The 16291-nt window shown below is 47.3% G+C and overlaps 1 protein-coding gene across 1 annotated transcript; it reads right to left on the bottom strand.

The window, feature by feature from the left end:
• Positions 1-3136: 3136 nt before the first annotated feature.
• Positions 3137-13390, bottom strand: DMRTB1 (DMRT like family B with proline rich C-terminal 1). The gene is made up of 2 exons (XM_066595010.1): positions 13148-13390; positions 3137-3361 (listed from the first exon to the last, which is right to left on the bottom strand). Exons 1-2 carry the CDS (start codon positions 13388-13390, stop codon positions 3137-3139), a joined length of 468 nt encoding a protein of 155 aa, XP_066451107.1.
• Positions 13391-16291: the final 2901 nt, after the last annotated feature.

Below are 16291 nucleotides of genomic sequence, written 5' to 3'. Positions count from 1 at the left end.
AGGACGCTATCTCTATTTTCATCCTATCACTCCACGAGGCAATTCATTGCTTAATAAAACATTCACAAGAATGCAGCGGATCAATGCAGCATTAGTTAAAGACATAACTGAACCAAGTACAACTTAAAGGGGTTGTATCAGCATCACAAGCTGTCACCTATTCACAGGATAGAAGGGATAACTTGCTGATCGATGACTATCTCACCACCAAGACCTCCATTGATCTCGAGAATGGGGTCGTCACATCCCCCTCTGCTTGTCACTGACTGCAGGATCGCTTCACCCCCTGCAGTGATGTCAGACTGAATGAAGTGCTGGCCAAGCATGCACAGCCGCTGCTGCATTCATTTCAATTAAGTGAGACCCCCACTAATCAGCAAGTTATCCCCTATCCTGTGGGTGAGGAAGATCATTGTGATCTTAGTACGATAAAGGAAATTTGTCACCAGGTATGATAACCATAAACTAAGTTATGTTGCTCATACGGCAGGTTTCCTGCTGTCCAGAGAGGTATTTCTTATGCTTACCTGGGGCTCCCAGATCCATAGCTGTCAACCCTGAAAGTCAGCACAGTCTGTGTAACTGGACCGCAGGCTGCGCGCTGTGTAACGCATTCCCATTGATTGCTTAGGGGAGTGCACGTGCTAACTTTCGGAGTGCCAATACGGTATAAGGGAACCTGCTGTATGAGCACCATAACTTAGTTTACGGTTATCATACCTGGTGACAGGTTCCTTTTAACAGTATTATCCATCCCTTGTGGACTGCAGAAACTGCATCAGCATGAAAACTGGTTCAGTCCACAACAGGATTGTCTTAGAGGGAAGGGGGCAGCACTTTTATTTTCACAAAACAAGTGTATAAACAAGAGATTCTACAAGATAACAAAAGAGCTATGCCCTATGTACACGGGACGAATGTCGGGAAAACGATGCCCGACACTCGTCCTGTGTAAAAGCGGCTTTAATCTTGTGAGTACCCAGTAGTTGGGACTTTTCACTAACTTACTTTTCACACAGATGAAAATTTGTCAGCAGGGCGCAGCAGAATTTGTCATCACAGAAATCTGTGCATCTAAATGCAGATTTTGATGCTGAACTGCTGGTAGAATTAAGCCATTTTCAATTCTGCATCAAAATCTGCACAGTAGTCATGTGGATCTTGGTGCAGAGTTTACTTCCGCTGCGTCCTGTGAAAGAATCCCGCCTGTACTCAAAGTCCCTTACAGATCAAAATGAAAAAGCAGTGCAACATAAGGGAATTCTTGTCTGTAAAATAATTTATGTGTATTTATATGGCAACATGGCAGGTCTTCCTCTGTGATCAGGTGCTTTAGTCCCTGACTGGTGTCTCGCTCCTCTCTGATGCAATCCTAAGGCTCTGACTATCTGGAACAGCCTGACCTAGAACACAAATACCTCTGCATTAACAGAACATTGCTATTTAAAGATTAACTAATCTTTCTAAAAACTTCGGACATGTCCAAAGTTTTGATCGTTGCAGTCCAAATACTGAGGCCCCCATTAATTACTAAAACTAATGGAAGAAGGGCTCATCTGAATACTGTGCACATTTGGTTGTTTCCATCACGGATCGGAACTGTGTAGGGCTCCACAGGAAGTCTATGGTGTCATTACATCCCTCACTACGACAGTCGAACGGATGACACAGAACTCATCTGAGCACTTTTGCCCGTTTGCTTTAGAATATCATGGATCTCAGCACCCAGAGCCCATTAATCAAAACTTCTGACAAGTAACTATGAAATGTCAAAAACTTTCAAAAGGTTATACTTTAACAATCAGAATATATTATGTAGTGTTCAGTAGCTTATTAGTCATGAATATTATTTAAAAATTGCTTTTTGAAGATAATCCCCACAGAATTAAGGGAATTATCCAGCCGTAGAAAAGTTTTGCAAATGGCTTACAATGCTATACAATTGAAAAAAAGAAGTAGCACTTACCTTACTCCAATGATGACGTGGAGACTAGTGATGAGCGAGCATACTCGCTAAGGATAATTGCTCGAGCGAACATTGCCCTTAGCAAGTACCTGCCCGCTCGAGAGAAAAGGTTCGGGTGCCGGTGGCAGGCAGGGAGCTGCGGGGGAGAGCAGGGAGGAACGGAGGGGAGATCTCTCTCTCCCTCTCTCCCCCCCTGCTGACTGCCGCAATTCACCGCTCCCCCGCACCGGCACCCGAACCTTGTCTCTCGAGCGGGCAGGTACTTGCTAAGGGCAATGCTCGCTTGAGCAATTGCCCTTAGGGAGTATGCTCGCTCATCTCTAGTGGAGACATAACACATGACTGCCGTAGCAAATCACAGGCCACAGCGGTCACTTGTAAACACCACTGAGGTCACTGCTGTGTCCAGTAATTAACTGCACATAGACTGAATTCAATAGGCATTGTTCCTGGATTACCAACCAGAACCACTGAAATATGGACAGAGCTGTGAGCTTTAGGCTTCATCCACACTGACAGTGGGCCCAATAACAGCTGATCGCTGGGGTTTCTGAGCAGCAAATCCCCACCAATCAACTAGTGATGACCTATCCTTAGGACAGATCATCAGTAGTTAAGTACTGGAAAACCTTTTTAATTCTGGCCACACAGACAACAATTTTAGGGTGGATTCAGACGACCGTATATCGGCCGGGTATTCACGCCGGCCGATATACGGCGTCTCTCTCTGCAGGGGGAGGAGGATTGAAGAGACGGGAGCAGTGCTCTGAGTTCCCGCCCCCTCTCCACCCCCTGCACTATTTTCAATGAGAGGAGGTGGGACAGGGGCGGGGCTAAGTTTTTTGGGGAATTAGCTCCGCCCCTGTCTCGCCTCTCCTTATTGAAAATAGTACAAGGGTGTGGAGAGGAGGCAGAGAGGGGGCGGGAGCTCAGAGCACTGCTCCCAGCTCTTCCAGCCTCCTCCCTCTGCAGAGAGAGACACCGTATATCGTCCGGCGTGAATACCCGGCCGATATACGGTCGTCTGAATGCACCCTAAACCTAACGACAAGAGAATGAACTAACAACTATTTTTATGCAGGCTGAAACCCAGCGATAAACAACAGGTGAACGAATAGTGCACAATGGCTTCATGTTTACACGTAGCGATTATCGCTCACTTTCGCTTGTTTAAATGAATTTAGAGCGATAATCATTGTGTGTAAATTGTCCTTCACAAAGAGAAGTGTATGCTTTTGCCTTACAAGATAGGCTTCTCTCGGGTTCTGCTGTATAACTGACATTCATAGGCACAGTAGGAGGCATGTAGTGTAGACCTGGAAGATAACCAGATGGCATGTATTGCGATATTGCAGGGTAATAGCTTGGACGGAAATCTCCCCTTCCATATTGAAGCTGTAAAAATAAAAAAAAGTAAAAATATTAAAATATATAGAATATGCATTCTGCAATATGTTCAATATTGTTCCCATAGTTTATTTGCAAATAATTATTGGATTTGATTTTAATCACAACATGATATTTTCAGTAAGGGACTGAACGCTAAATAGATTCTATTGTTTTCAATGGAAAATCATTTGGCATTAGAAGTGACTAAAATGATCAGTTTGTATGGCCATTGATTTCATTGTCTCCATACAGCCATGTTATTCTAAGACTTTGTTCAAACGAACGTAATTTTTGCGCCGCTAGCAGCATACAGAACGCGCTTCTATATGGAACCAAAAGTTTTCCTATAGAAGCGTACACATGGATGATTGTTAGACGCGTGAAACTGCGCGCACCTAACAAAGATAGGACAAGTGAGTGCTATGCGTGCATCTAAAGGTCCATGCTGCTAGTAAAATAAAGGATCTGAATTATCTTTGGTGCGTGCTGCGCAGGACTTTCCATTGACTCCTATTGGAAGCTGGATAGCACGCAGCTACAATCATTTAAACGGGCAATATATATGCGCAAATGGAGTGCGTGCCTTCTACGCTGTTCACGTGATTTGCGTACAACTGAGTGACGATTTGTGCACAAAAACTACATTCGTCTGAACGAGGCCTTGAAAGGAACCTGTCACCTGCCTAAAGCACCATAAACAAACTTGTGGTGTTATTAGGTGAGGTGACAAGGAGATCTGTACTGAATTTTCTATACTCACCTGCTTCCTGGTTCCTAAGTAGCCGCCTCTTCAGTCTACGTGCCAGATGAAAATCTGACTCTTTTCAGAGTCCCGTGCACTTGCTCTCCAGTTGACTTGTGAACAAACATTATATGCATGTTTGCAATCCAATTTTTATTACTCTATTGTATATAAAATAAAAAAATAGAGAAGTCCCTGCACAAGGAGAAAGATGAGTCACAAGTATTCATGAGGCACTGCTTGACCCAACCACCTGCTGCGATTGTCACTTTTGTCAATACGCAATCTAAAGGCCCATTTAGACACAACGATTATCGCTCAAAATAATCATTCCGTCTAAACGCGCGGCTATCGTGCACTGTTCGTGCACTATTCGTTCATCACTCATTTCTAGCACGCAAGCTAGAAATGAGTGATGAGTCTCATCAGTGCTCAAACTGATTTTCTCAGTGGGTGGCACTGATAACATTCTTTCAGCTGGTATGCCACTGGGACTTCCCAGCAGGATACCAGCTGACAGCTCCGAGAACAAAGGAGCTGTATACGGAAGACAGCGCTTCAGATGTCTTCTGCATACCCCGCTCAGAGTACTCAGCTGTATACCAGCTGAGCGCTCCGAGAACACAGTAGCTGTATATAGAAGACAGCACTTATGCTTGTCTTCTGTATACAGTGGAAGCCTTCATTTACACACGAATAAGCTCTTAAGTAGCTAATTAGCTACTTAAGAGCTTATGCAAAGTAAACGCTCAAAACTGTGGTTTGAGAGATTATCTTGCTGTGTAAATGCACACAACGATTATCGCTCAAAAGATTGCTTTTGTGCGAATTTTGAGCAATAATCATTGTGTTTAAATGGGCCTTAAAGCCTCATTCAGAGTAGCGATTTCTAGCAGCAATTAGCTGCGAGAAAACATCGCTGAAAAAGCCCCACGTAAAGCATTGGATTCCAATGAAAACTCCAGACTCATCTCTCCCCAGGCACACTTGCTTCTCTATTTAAGTCCTTAGCAGCTAATATACCTTGTCCTATAAGTGATAGACATCTATAATAAGCATGTCTATCACTAGGCAGTGAGGATGCATTTTTGTATTTTGAGTATTCACCTTAAAAGGAACATGTCACCAGAAAATGACCCACTAATTAAAACAAGTTTAAATATATTAATATATGTTAAATATATTTTTAGAATTTCTGGTAATTTTTTATGTCGCTATCTTCATTAAAAAAATCCTACAGTTTTCACGCCGACCATTAAGCCTAATAATCGTCTGACACTTCCAGTTCTGTAACGATCGTTTCTCAGCAGTCATCATAACATCACAGGCAGGATTACAATGAGAGGTGAAACCTATCCCTCGCCGCTTCCGTCCCGATGGTTCCCAGTTTCCTGCTGCGGTTATGATGTAAACAAAAAAAGGCACATGTGACCACTGTAGCCAATCACTGGCTCACTTTGGCCAGAGACTAATTGCAATGGTTACATGTCCCACTGTTGACACATCATTGCTGCTGCAGCAGGAAGTGTACAGAAGAACCAGGCCCCACTGGAACAGGAGCAGTGCGGGATCTGGCGAGTATGGCTGCTTTTATGTTAATCCATCACTGTCAGCTTAGAGAGTAACTGCAATGCAAAGTTTTGATCAGGTTGGGGTCCGGGAGATGAGACCCCAGCTGATCGCTGAAATGAAGGGACTGTAGCACTTATTCGAGCACTGTGCCTCTTTGGCTGTCTTCACTACCTGTCAACTCTTCTCGGCAGCTGAAGATGGATGCATAGCTATCTATAGAATTCTATGCATCCACCTTCAGCTGCCAAGAAAAACCAACAGGTAGCAAAGACAGTCAAAAGGGCACAGTGCTCGACTGAGTGATGCAACCCCTTTAGTTCAGAGATTAGATGGGAAGTCTTAGATCAAAACTTTAGACGTGTCACTTTGATATGTAAAGAATTTTTAAAAAGTGCAGTTATTTCATTATCCACCCTATTTTCATTACATTTAAAGGGGTTGTCTCGCGAAATCAAGTGGGTCTATACACTTCTGTATGGCCATATTAATGCACTTTGTAATGTACATCGTGCATTAAATATGAGCCATACAGAAGTTATTCACTTACCTGCTCCGTTGCTAGCGTCCCCGTCGCCATGGTTCCGTCTAATTTCGGTGTCTTCTTGCCTTTTTAGACGCGCTTGCGCAGATCCGTCTTCTCCCTTCTTCTCCCTTCGGCTCCGCTCGGCAGCATCGGCATTTTGGCTCCGCCCCCTTGTACGCATCATTCCGTAGCTCCGCCCCCATCACGTGCCGATTCCAGCCAATCAGGAGGCTGGAACCGGCACACATCATGGGGTGGAGCTACGCGATGATGCGTACAAGGGGGCGGAGCCAAAATGCCGATGCTGCCGAGCGGAACCGAAGAGAGAAGAAGGGAGAAGACGGATCTGCGCAAGCGCGTCTAAAAAGGCAAGAAGACACCGAAATTAGACGGAACGATGGCGACGGGGACGCTAGCAACGGAGCAGGTAAGTGAATAACTTCTGTATGGCTCATATTTAATGCACGATGTATATTACAAAGTGCATTAATATGGCCATACAGAAGTGTATAACCCCACTTGCTGCCGCGAGACAACCCCTTTAATTATCCAAATTTCATTTGGAAGTGACATCAGTCCAGTCCTCAATGATGGCTTTAGCCGGTGGCTGTAGTCAGAACATAATGTAAATATATAAGCAATCATGTGCCTTTTTCCACCTTCAGTTAGTAAATGGGACAAGGGATCCAATAGTTAGGTGACAGCGGCATGACTATTTTGTGTCAAGTCAAAGTTTCAGTCTACAACTGTTACATAACTTCATACGCAGTAATCAACGATGCTCTTCATTGTCCTGTACTTACGGAGTAGCATGGTTGCAAGCATCTAAATGGAATAACAGAAGTAGTAGGAGAAGGAGGGGGAGGGGAAATTAATGCACCCCTAAATCCTGATGAAGGTAAGCCTAGAGGGAAAGTAGGATACTGATACATAGAAGGGCAGCCAAGATACAGCCTTGTAGTTTCTCTTTCAAAGTAATCCATGGTTGGCATATATCCTGGGGAATACATGGAAGGTCCTGCAAAAAAACTGTGAGGTTACTGTTTCATCTATTCATTTGGATTACATTATTAATTATTTACTTAATTAGTAAAAATCAATAAATAAAAGTCACTAAGGCCTCATGTCCACGGGGAAAATCAGGCCCGCTACGGATTCTCCATGGAGAATCTGCAGCGGGTCCCTCCTGCCCCGCGGACAAGAGGGCTGAAAATAAGAATAAATCAGAATAAACTTACCTCTCGCACGCTCCGGATACTTCCTTCGATGCGGCGTCATCTTCTCTGCGTCGCGGCCGGATCTTCTTTCTTCGGCCCGGTGGATGCGCAGGATGACGTCGGTGACGTGCCCCGCGCATGCGCCGTCCCGAAGCAAAATGATCCGGCCGTGACTGAGAGAAGATGACGCGGCGGCGAAGAGAAGAACCGGAGCGGGTCAGTAAAATCTGATTTTTGTCTCCCGCGGATCCGGACGGCTTCCATAGGCTTCAATAGAAGCCCGCGGGAGCCGTCCCCGCGGTAGACCCGCATGAAAATGGAGCATGGTCCAGATTTTTTCATGCTCCATTTTTTTTAAAATCACTTTTATTGACCATCCGCGGGTATTTATCTACCCCGCGGGTGGTCAATGCATCCCTATGGGGTGCAGGAGAAGAGTTAAAATCTGCTGCGGATTTTAATTCTTCTTTTGCCCGTGGACATGAGCCCTAAAAGTTAAATTAAAAAACTTTTTCTATATTTATAGTAAAAAAATCTAAATAAAAAAAACCTAAAACATATTTACTATCGCTGTGTCCATAAAAGTACAATCTATCAAAGTAACACATTATTTAGGCCCCACGGTGAACATCATTAGAGAAAACAATAATGCCAGGATTGCGTTCTTTTGGTCACTCTGTCTCAAAGTAAAAATGTAATAAAAAGCGATTAAAAAGTCATATGCGTACTCCAAAATGGTACAAAGAGAAGCTACATGTCCCACAAAACAAGCGCTCACACAACTATGCTGACAGAAAAATAAAAAAATTATGGCTGTTAGAAGATGGCGGCAGAATTCATTAAAAAAAAATAATAGTACAGCAAAAAAAACTATAAAATTGGTATTGTAGTAATCGCACTTAGGACTTACTTACACAAGCGTATATCGGCCGGCCGATATACGCTTCCATCTAAGCAGTTCCCCCCTTCCCTCCCAGGCTCTCTACCTCTCTCCTCCACTCCGGTGGTTGCAATGGGAGGGGGGGGAGCTACGCTCTGCCCCACCCACTCCCGTTCCTAGTTATGGACAAGGGGCGGGGAGGGGTGGAAGCTTAGCCCTGCCCCTGCCCACTCCCATTGCAAACAGCTCAGAGGGGAGGAGATAGGCAGAGAGATGGTGAGGGGGAGGGAAGGGGGCATCTGCTTAGATGGAAGCGTATATCGGCCAGCCGTGAAAACGCCGGCCGATATATGCTTGTATAAATAAGCCCTTACCCATAGAATAAAGTTGTCATTTTTGCAGCAGTGTGTACGCCATAGAATCAAGACGCTCCCAAGGATGGCAGAATTTTGTTTTTTTTTCCATTTCACTCTATTTAGAATTTAGTGAAAGTTTTTCTATACATTATATGGTACATTACGTGGCACCAATAAAAAATACAACTCTCCCTGCAAAAAACAAGTCCCTAGACGTCTACATCGAACAGTGAGGCGCAAAAAACAAAACTGAGAAGAAAAAAGGGCTTTGTTGTGTCATTAAGAGGTTAAAGGGAATCTGTCAACTTAAACATGTTGTCCAAACTGTATTGATAGATGGGGAAAGATTCAGTATAAGGCCGTCTGCAGACGGCCGGGTCGGATCCGGCTGCAAGAATTCTCGCACCGGGACCCGACCCGAGCGTCTGCAGAGAGCAGCGTGCCACTCACCTGCTCCCGCGGCCCCAGCTCTTTCATGTGCCGGCTGCCGGCGCATGCACAGAGCGGGGCCGGCGAGTGATGTTTCTGTGCGAAATAGAGCATGCCGCGATTTGTTTGCCGCGGGAGATTTCGCGCAGCCAAATCGCGGCCGTCTGCCTAGGATTACGTTTGTTAACGCAATCCTATGGCAGCTTGCAGGGGCGGAAATTCCCGCTGCAGAATTTCCGCCCGTCTGCAGGCGGCCTAACATGTATTTTATTAATTTACATCTCTGCTCAATCTGAGCTCAACAGTCCAATAGGCAGTCCTATACTGAACTTATGTACATTTAAAACTAACCTGTCAGTAGGGATCTTCTTTTCACATGTTCAAAAGCTGAAATACCGGTTGGTGACATCTTCTTCCTTTTAAAATCTGAAAAATGAATGTGGTGCCAAGGTTACAAAGTGTTACAATAGAATTAGGTATCTGCAATGGGGTACATAAACTCCAAAACCCTGTAAACCTCCATAAGCACTCGCTGGTTCTGTCAAATCAGAGCTATGTCAGATATGCATATGTACGTACTTACATAATTATGGACGCTGTTCACACACCGTTGTCCACACTTTGTGGTAGTAAGGTGCATTTACAGTTAAAGATGATCGCTCAAAAATCGCTCAAACGACAGTTTGAGTGACAGTTTTTTAGCGATCATATTTGCATAACTCTTAAGTAGCTAATTAGCTACTTAAAGAGTTAAATGCAGGCAGTATGGGACACAGCTGCTAACTCTGGGAAAATGCAAACAGCCCCTTAGTTCTGGCAGTTATCAGCAGTGTCCCGCTGAGCTGATAGCTGTGAGAAACAGCAGAAGCTTTGATTAGCTGCTTTATTCTTGGAGCTCTCAGCTGGTATCCTGCTGAGAAGTCCCAGCAGGATACTAGCTGAAAGAATGCTATCAGCGCCGCCCACTGAAAAAATCAGTGTGCGGCGCTGAGAACAGTCATCGGTGACTTCTAGCTTGCTAGAAGTCACCGATGAACGAATAGTGCGCGATTCCAGCGTGTTTAGACACAACGATTATTGCTCAAAAGATGGCTATGGACAAGAGGCGGGAAGGGGGCGGGTGCTTAGCTCCTACCTGTCCCTTATCCATAGCCATCAATAGGAGGAGGCGGGGCTGATTGGCGCTTAGCTCCACCCCCTTCCATTCAACAGAACGAGCAGGGAGAGAGGAGAACATGGGGGAGAGGAGAACAGAGGGCGCAAATACGCCCATGTGATCTGATGCATTGGAATTCAATGCATCAGATCACAGCGCATATCGGCCGGCCGTGAAAACGACCGGCCGATATGCGCTCGTGGGAAAGAGCCCTTAGGTTGAATTGAATTTAACGATCAGTTAGCAGCGCATGATGGCCGCTCGTTTAGACGCAACGATTATCGCTCAAACGATCGCTTTTTAAGCGATCATCACTCCGTGTAAATGGGGCTTTAAGCTTGAGCAGCAGTTTTAATGTAAATACAAACATAAAAGCGACAAAGGCAAAAAGGTCGGGGGTGGGGAATTGGAAAATGGAGGTGTTATAATGGAAGCTTATCGGCTATGAAGTGAGGAAGATAATTCGGGTGTATCCTGAAACTTATCCAAGGAGTCCAAAAGCGTAGAAAGTGATTGTATCTGTCTAGATCTTCAGCAATGACCTCCTAAGGCTGCCTGTCCACGGGCGATGATCCGCGATCACACTGTGTGAAGCTTTCCACGAGCGGAGAATCGGATTTAAATTGCGGCATGCCACGATTTGCTGCGATTGTCCACACAGTATCTGTTAGATAGGCTCATCGCTGAGACCTGTCAGCTCTCCCCCTCTCGTGGCCTCGGGCGTGGACAGGGAGCCTAAGGCCGGCTTCACACGGCCGTGACAGGCTCCGCCGCGAAATTCCGTGGCAGAGCCCGCCGCGGCGCCCCCCAAGAGACCCACTTAGGGCTCATGTCCACGGGAAAAAGAAGAATTAAAATCCGCAGCGGATTTTAACTCTTCTCCCGCGCGCGGATCCGCACCCCATAGGGATGCATTGACCACCCGCGGGTAGATAAATACCCGCGGATCGTCAATAAAAGTGATTTAAAAAAAAATGGAGCATGAAAAAATCTGGACCATGCTCCATTTTCATGCGGGTCTCCCGCGGGGACGGCTCCCGCGGGCTTCTATTGAAGCCTATGGAAGCCGTCCGGATCCGCGGGACACAAAAATCATATTTTACTCACCCGCTCCGGTTCTTCTCTTCTCCGCGGCGCCATCTTCTCTCAGCCGCGGCCGGATCATTTTGCTTCGGCCCGGCGCATGCGCGGGGCACGTCACCGACGTCATCGTGCACATCCGCCGAGCCGAAGAATGAAGATCCGGCCGCGACGAGAGAAGATGACGCCGCCGCGAAGAGAAGAAACGGAGCGGATCGGAAGTAAGTTTATTCTCATTTATTTGCATTTTCAGCGCTCATGTCCGGAGGAGGGACCCGCTGCAGATTCTACATGTAGAATCTGCAGCGGATCTGATTTTCCCCGTGGACATGAGGCCTTACCTCTGGATCCTACGTCCTGCAAGACGCTTCTGCGCGCACGTGCAACAGAGTGCGTGACGCGGCGGCTGCGCCATATGACACGCCCACAGCATCACATGACGCGCCTGGTGGTAGGCGGGGAAGCGGTTTCACGCTATCTTCCGCTGTGCTACAGCGGAAGATAGCGTGACGGACAGCTTGACTGCAATGGAAGCCGTCCGCGTGTACACCCGCGGCAAATAGAGCATGCTGCGGGTGAGAACGGGAGATTTCACGGTGCGGAATTCCGCGGTGGAATTCCACACCGTCAGCATGGTGCTATTAGGTTCAATGGAACCTAATAGCTGCGGGCAACGAAGCGGATTTCCGCCGCGGAAATCCGTCCGTGGGAAGGAGCCCTTAGTGGTAAATCTCAGAAGATGCATCATACTGTTCTGTGAGGGCTCCTGCTCACGGGTGGACATTGGCTGTGGAAACCACGGATGACGTCTGTACCGCGAATCCACAGCACATGCCGCCTGTTACTTCCTATGGAGATCCGCTGCTTCCTACCCACGAGCGAAAATCAATTGCGATTTCCTCTTGCGGAGGACAAAAAAAAATAAAAATCACAGCATTCTCCATTTTCAAATCAATGGAAACTGTCCGATCTGTGGCCTGTCTGCAATGGAAATTGCGCAGATTCCGTGCCATCGCAGGAAAAGAAAATAGAGAAAACGGCCGTATTTGCACTGCGGGATCCGGAGCGAGCGTTCACCACAGCCAATACTCCCCATAGGACATGCAGGGGAAACACTTTTTTCGATGCCCACGATTGGAAATCAACTTCGATTTTCCGCTCACGGGGGAAAAAAAACCATGTGGGCTCTTACATGTGTATATATACAGCAGGATGGCAGTGATGTGTTCTATTTTGCATTCGCGTATTACGCCATTGCGACACGCTGGGCCCCCCTGCCAGGGCGGAGCCACAGAGCGGCCCCAACCAGCTCTGCCAGTGACTGGGGATGTTTCAGGGCCCTATGGAAGCCGCGGCTACAGGGGAAAAGCGTCAAATAAGAAACACAATGTGAATGACCCCCAGAGGCCTTATATGACGTCATCGGGGTCATAGAGGGTAAAAAAATAGTTACAAAATGAGTAAAAAAAACTATATTAAAAAAATATCCCTATACGTCACGGGGGGGGGGGGGGGGGGACCACAAATTTTGGTAGCAAAAGAGAAGTAGGGCAGTAGAAACCACGAAATGGATCAAGTGCCTAAAATCTGTCTGGTCCTTAGGGGGTTAAATACAAACCCATGGCCATATTGTAAGACAAGCGTCCAGTAAATAACGGCCCTCAGAATGCGGCAGAGGATAGGAGATAACGTTACTATGAATGTCTGCCATGACGTCACCGCACACCGTGAGCGGACATCATGACGTCACTAGTCTCCCCCCCGCCGTGCATATACCCGTAGGCTCCGTTGGTGACGGGCTCCGCATCGGTTCCCCGGTCCCCTCCGGGGTCCTCGCCCTCCCACGCCCGTCCTCGGGGGTCGGCTCCTCGGTCCCGGGTTTGCGGAGCAGTTTGTGCGCCGCCAGTACTTTGTGCCTCTCGGTGATGAGGGCACATTTGGGGCAGTTACACAGCTTCCACCCGCAGTGCCCGGAGTGCCCCCGCACCGGGACCAGGATGCCGTGGTTTCGGCAGCGGGTACACTTTGGGGTCCGAGGGGGTCGGACTGGAGCGGGGGAGGCACCAGCGATGGCCGACATGTCACTTGTGTCCTGTGGAGATACTTGTCACCAACGGCCGTGGGGATGTAGTAGAAGGGGAGGGGGGTCAGGCGGCGGGCTCTGAGGTAGTGGGGGGGGGGGGGGGGGTGATAATGGTTACAGTCCTGCAGGGAGGGATACACTGGTGTGGCGACATCAGTAATGTTGCCTTTACGTGTTATACTGTTCCCTCAGCAGATGTGACTCGTTGTCCTCTACAGTTCACCTCACAGTCGGCTGAGGAAAGTAACAATGTGCCCCGCGGCTTATAACCGCCGCCATTACCTGACATAAACCAGATCAATTTATAAGGTCAGCGCTCCGCAAAAAGGCGCGTAAACGCCGTGAGGTAAACTTATGGCGCAGCAGGAGCGGCTGAGGCCGCTGGGTGTTTCCACTGCCCAGATACACGATGTGCTAGTTGATGGCCATTTCCACTTTCATTTTAGGCCTCTTGAATAAAATTTGAGTGTTGGTGAAGAAATGGAGCCGTTCCCCGTAGCAACTGAATAAAGTCAGGGCTTAAACACCACCGTGAGCGCGGCAGGTTGTGCGGGCGTGAAAATCACGTGCGCAAAAGATGCCGCAACGAATGAAAACCTTGATGTTAATGGTTTGGTTTTCACGAGCATGATTCACGATAATACTGCGTGCGAGAAGAGAAAGGGCAGGATCTAGGCTTTTTTTTTTTAGCGCAAAATTTAAACAGTGAGGGGGAAAATGGATTTTGACGTATTTGCGCATTGTTCGTCTGTTTAAGCCCTCACACAGATGTATTTGTGTGCGTATTTGCGTACGTAAAATGTGACGGAGAGAATAGATCGCGCTCTTCATGAGGTTCATTCACAAGCGCGTATTTTTTTCTGCGTGCTCTATTTTAATGCGCATTTGTGCACTAGAGGTCAGTGTGTGTGTGCGGGGGGTGGGCGACAAATGCGCACGCAATACGCTGATGCGTAAAAACACTGCAAGGCTGGGTTCACACTCGGCAGATTTGCCGCAGAAATTCCGTCCGGAGTTCCACCGCGGCAAATCCACCTGCGGCGGCTAATCCCGGTATGAGCCTGCCATGTGGACGAGACTTCTCAGAAATCTCGTCCACACGGGACAGCGAATCCGCCGAGGCAAAGACGGCTACAACATGTTCATTTTTTTTTCTTCCGCTGCGGCCGCGCTCTCCTCTATGGGAGCGCCGGCCGCAGTGGAAAAGCTTGCAGCCAGGCGGCTTCTAAACCCGTGGCTAAGTGCCACGGGTTTTGAAGCAGCGGCTTCACGGCGGAAATCTTGCGGTTTTTTTCGTTGCGGCCAAACCGTGAGCTTTACGCCTAGAATCTGACCAGTGTGAACCCAGCCTAAAGCGCTGCACACGACCGGGTCAGATTCCGCATACGGTAGCCCACAGCGGAATCCGGCCCTGTGCCCGCAGGCGTCTGCGTGTAAAATCTGTATTGGACATGCGCAGTACAGATTTTTTCTCCAAAACTCACTAGGCGATAACGCGGGTACCCGCAGCCTGTCCGCAATGTCAATTGCGGATGAGCCGCGGGTCGGACAGCTTCCATTGACCTTCAACGGAAGCCGCCCGCGTGGAATCTGGGCAAAAATAGAACATGTTACAATTTAATTTCGAATGAATGCGGAATACTGCGGATTATCCGCGCAATTCACGTGCCGCTGGCGAATGACGCAGGAACAAGAACACTTCTGGACCTCATCAGGTTAAATAGCCATTTAAATAAGGGCGTGTTTGACTGCTGTACAGTAAAATGAGCGCAACTTTTTTGCGCAGAGCACCAGTATATTTTTTGCGCATGCCTGCACAAATACTGTGCGTAATTTCCAGACATCGCTAGTTCACATGGGTGGGGGAATCACCCCGCTGTGATTTAAATGGCTGTTAAGTTTAACAAGGTTTCAGTGTTCGTGTAAAAGCACCCTTAGGGCTTATTCACACGAGCGTAGGCGTATTTACGTTCACACGTCTACGGCGTATAATTGCCGCGAAGGACGTTTTTCAGCAATCACAGCCAGAGCTAGTTAGCGTAATTTCGTCTGTTCATACTTTCAGAACTATATTTTTGGCCACTGTATATGCGTTGGCGCATATTTCGGTCGCGTATGTTCTATTTTGAGCGGGTCACCATTTTTACGTGCCCTATAACCGCTCGTGTGAACGAATACATTGGAAACCAATGCCTCAGATGGTCGCGTATATACGGTTGTGTGTAAAAACGCGGCGTATATGCGCTTGTGTGAATTAGCCCTAAGGGTTCCTTCACACGAACGAATGCGTTTTGACGGTCGCCCGCACGTGCCGCTAAATCACATGAATGAAGAAAAGACGTGATCCAGTTCCGAGCTTAATTAGCATTTTCTCGTCCATTCACGCAGCCGGGTCCAGCATTTTAGCGAAAAAATATGCCGCAGCCAGGAAATCCCTCGCTCAGCTTAAATCTTCGTAATGCCTTCTGATACGTAAGTAAGCTTCTCCCTGCGTTGGATGCAGCTAAACGCCCTCCCTTTTTTCCAGCTCCCATAGAATCTATGAGAGACGCCAGCATATATTAGTCAAAGGAGAGGGCAAGACCAATCTTTCCCAGCAACGCATAATTTCACTTGCCGGTTTCGGTCGCGTATGTGCTATTTTTCCGGCACAACGTTTTTACACGACACAAAATCACTCATGCGAATAAATGTCGCAGATGGTCGCGATTTTCAGTCGGCGTGAAAACGAGGTAAAGACGCTTGTGTGAATAAAGCCTAAGGACTCTTTCACACGAAGACCTACGCGTGTAAAAAACTTGCGGTTATTGGAACTAATAGTTTTGTATGGGAACGTTTACACGTTATTTGCGCGCCTAAAATCCCTTCATTTGAACGCTCCCATAGGCAACCTTTGGT

The sequence above is a fragment of the Eleutherodactylus coqui genome, chromosome 3 (assembly GCF_035609145.1).
Source record: "Eleutherodactylus coqui strain aEleCoq1 chromosome 3, aEleCoq1.hap1, whole genome shotgun sequence".
NCBI lineage: Eukaryota > Metazoa > Chordata > Amphibia > Anura > Eleutherodactylidae > Eleutherodactylus > Eleutherodactylus coqui.
The sequence above is the reverse complement of the archived record's forward strand: the minus strand, read 5'-3'. Positions and strand labels throughout refer to the sequence as shown.

What these genes read in the sequence shown, in the direction of transcription:
- DMRTB1 (XM_066595010.1), bottom strand. Translation starts at nt 13,390, where the DNA reads ATGTCGGCCATCGCTGGTGCCTCCCCCGCTCCAGTCCGACCCCCTCGG. An exon ending in CCGAGGACGGGCGTGGGAGG is followed by an intron (nt 3,362 to 13,147) that starts GCGAGGACCCCG and finishes TTATTTTTACAG; the next exon opens with CTTCAATATGGAAGGGGAGA.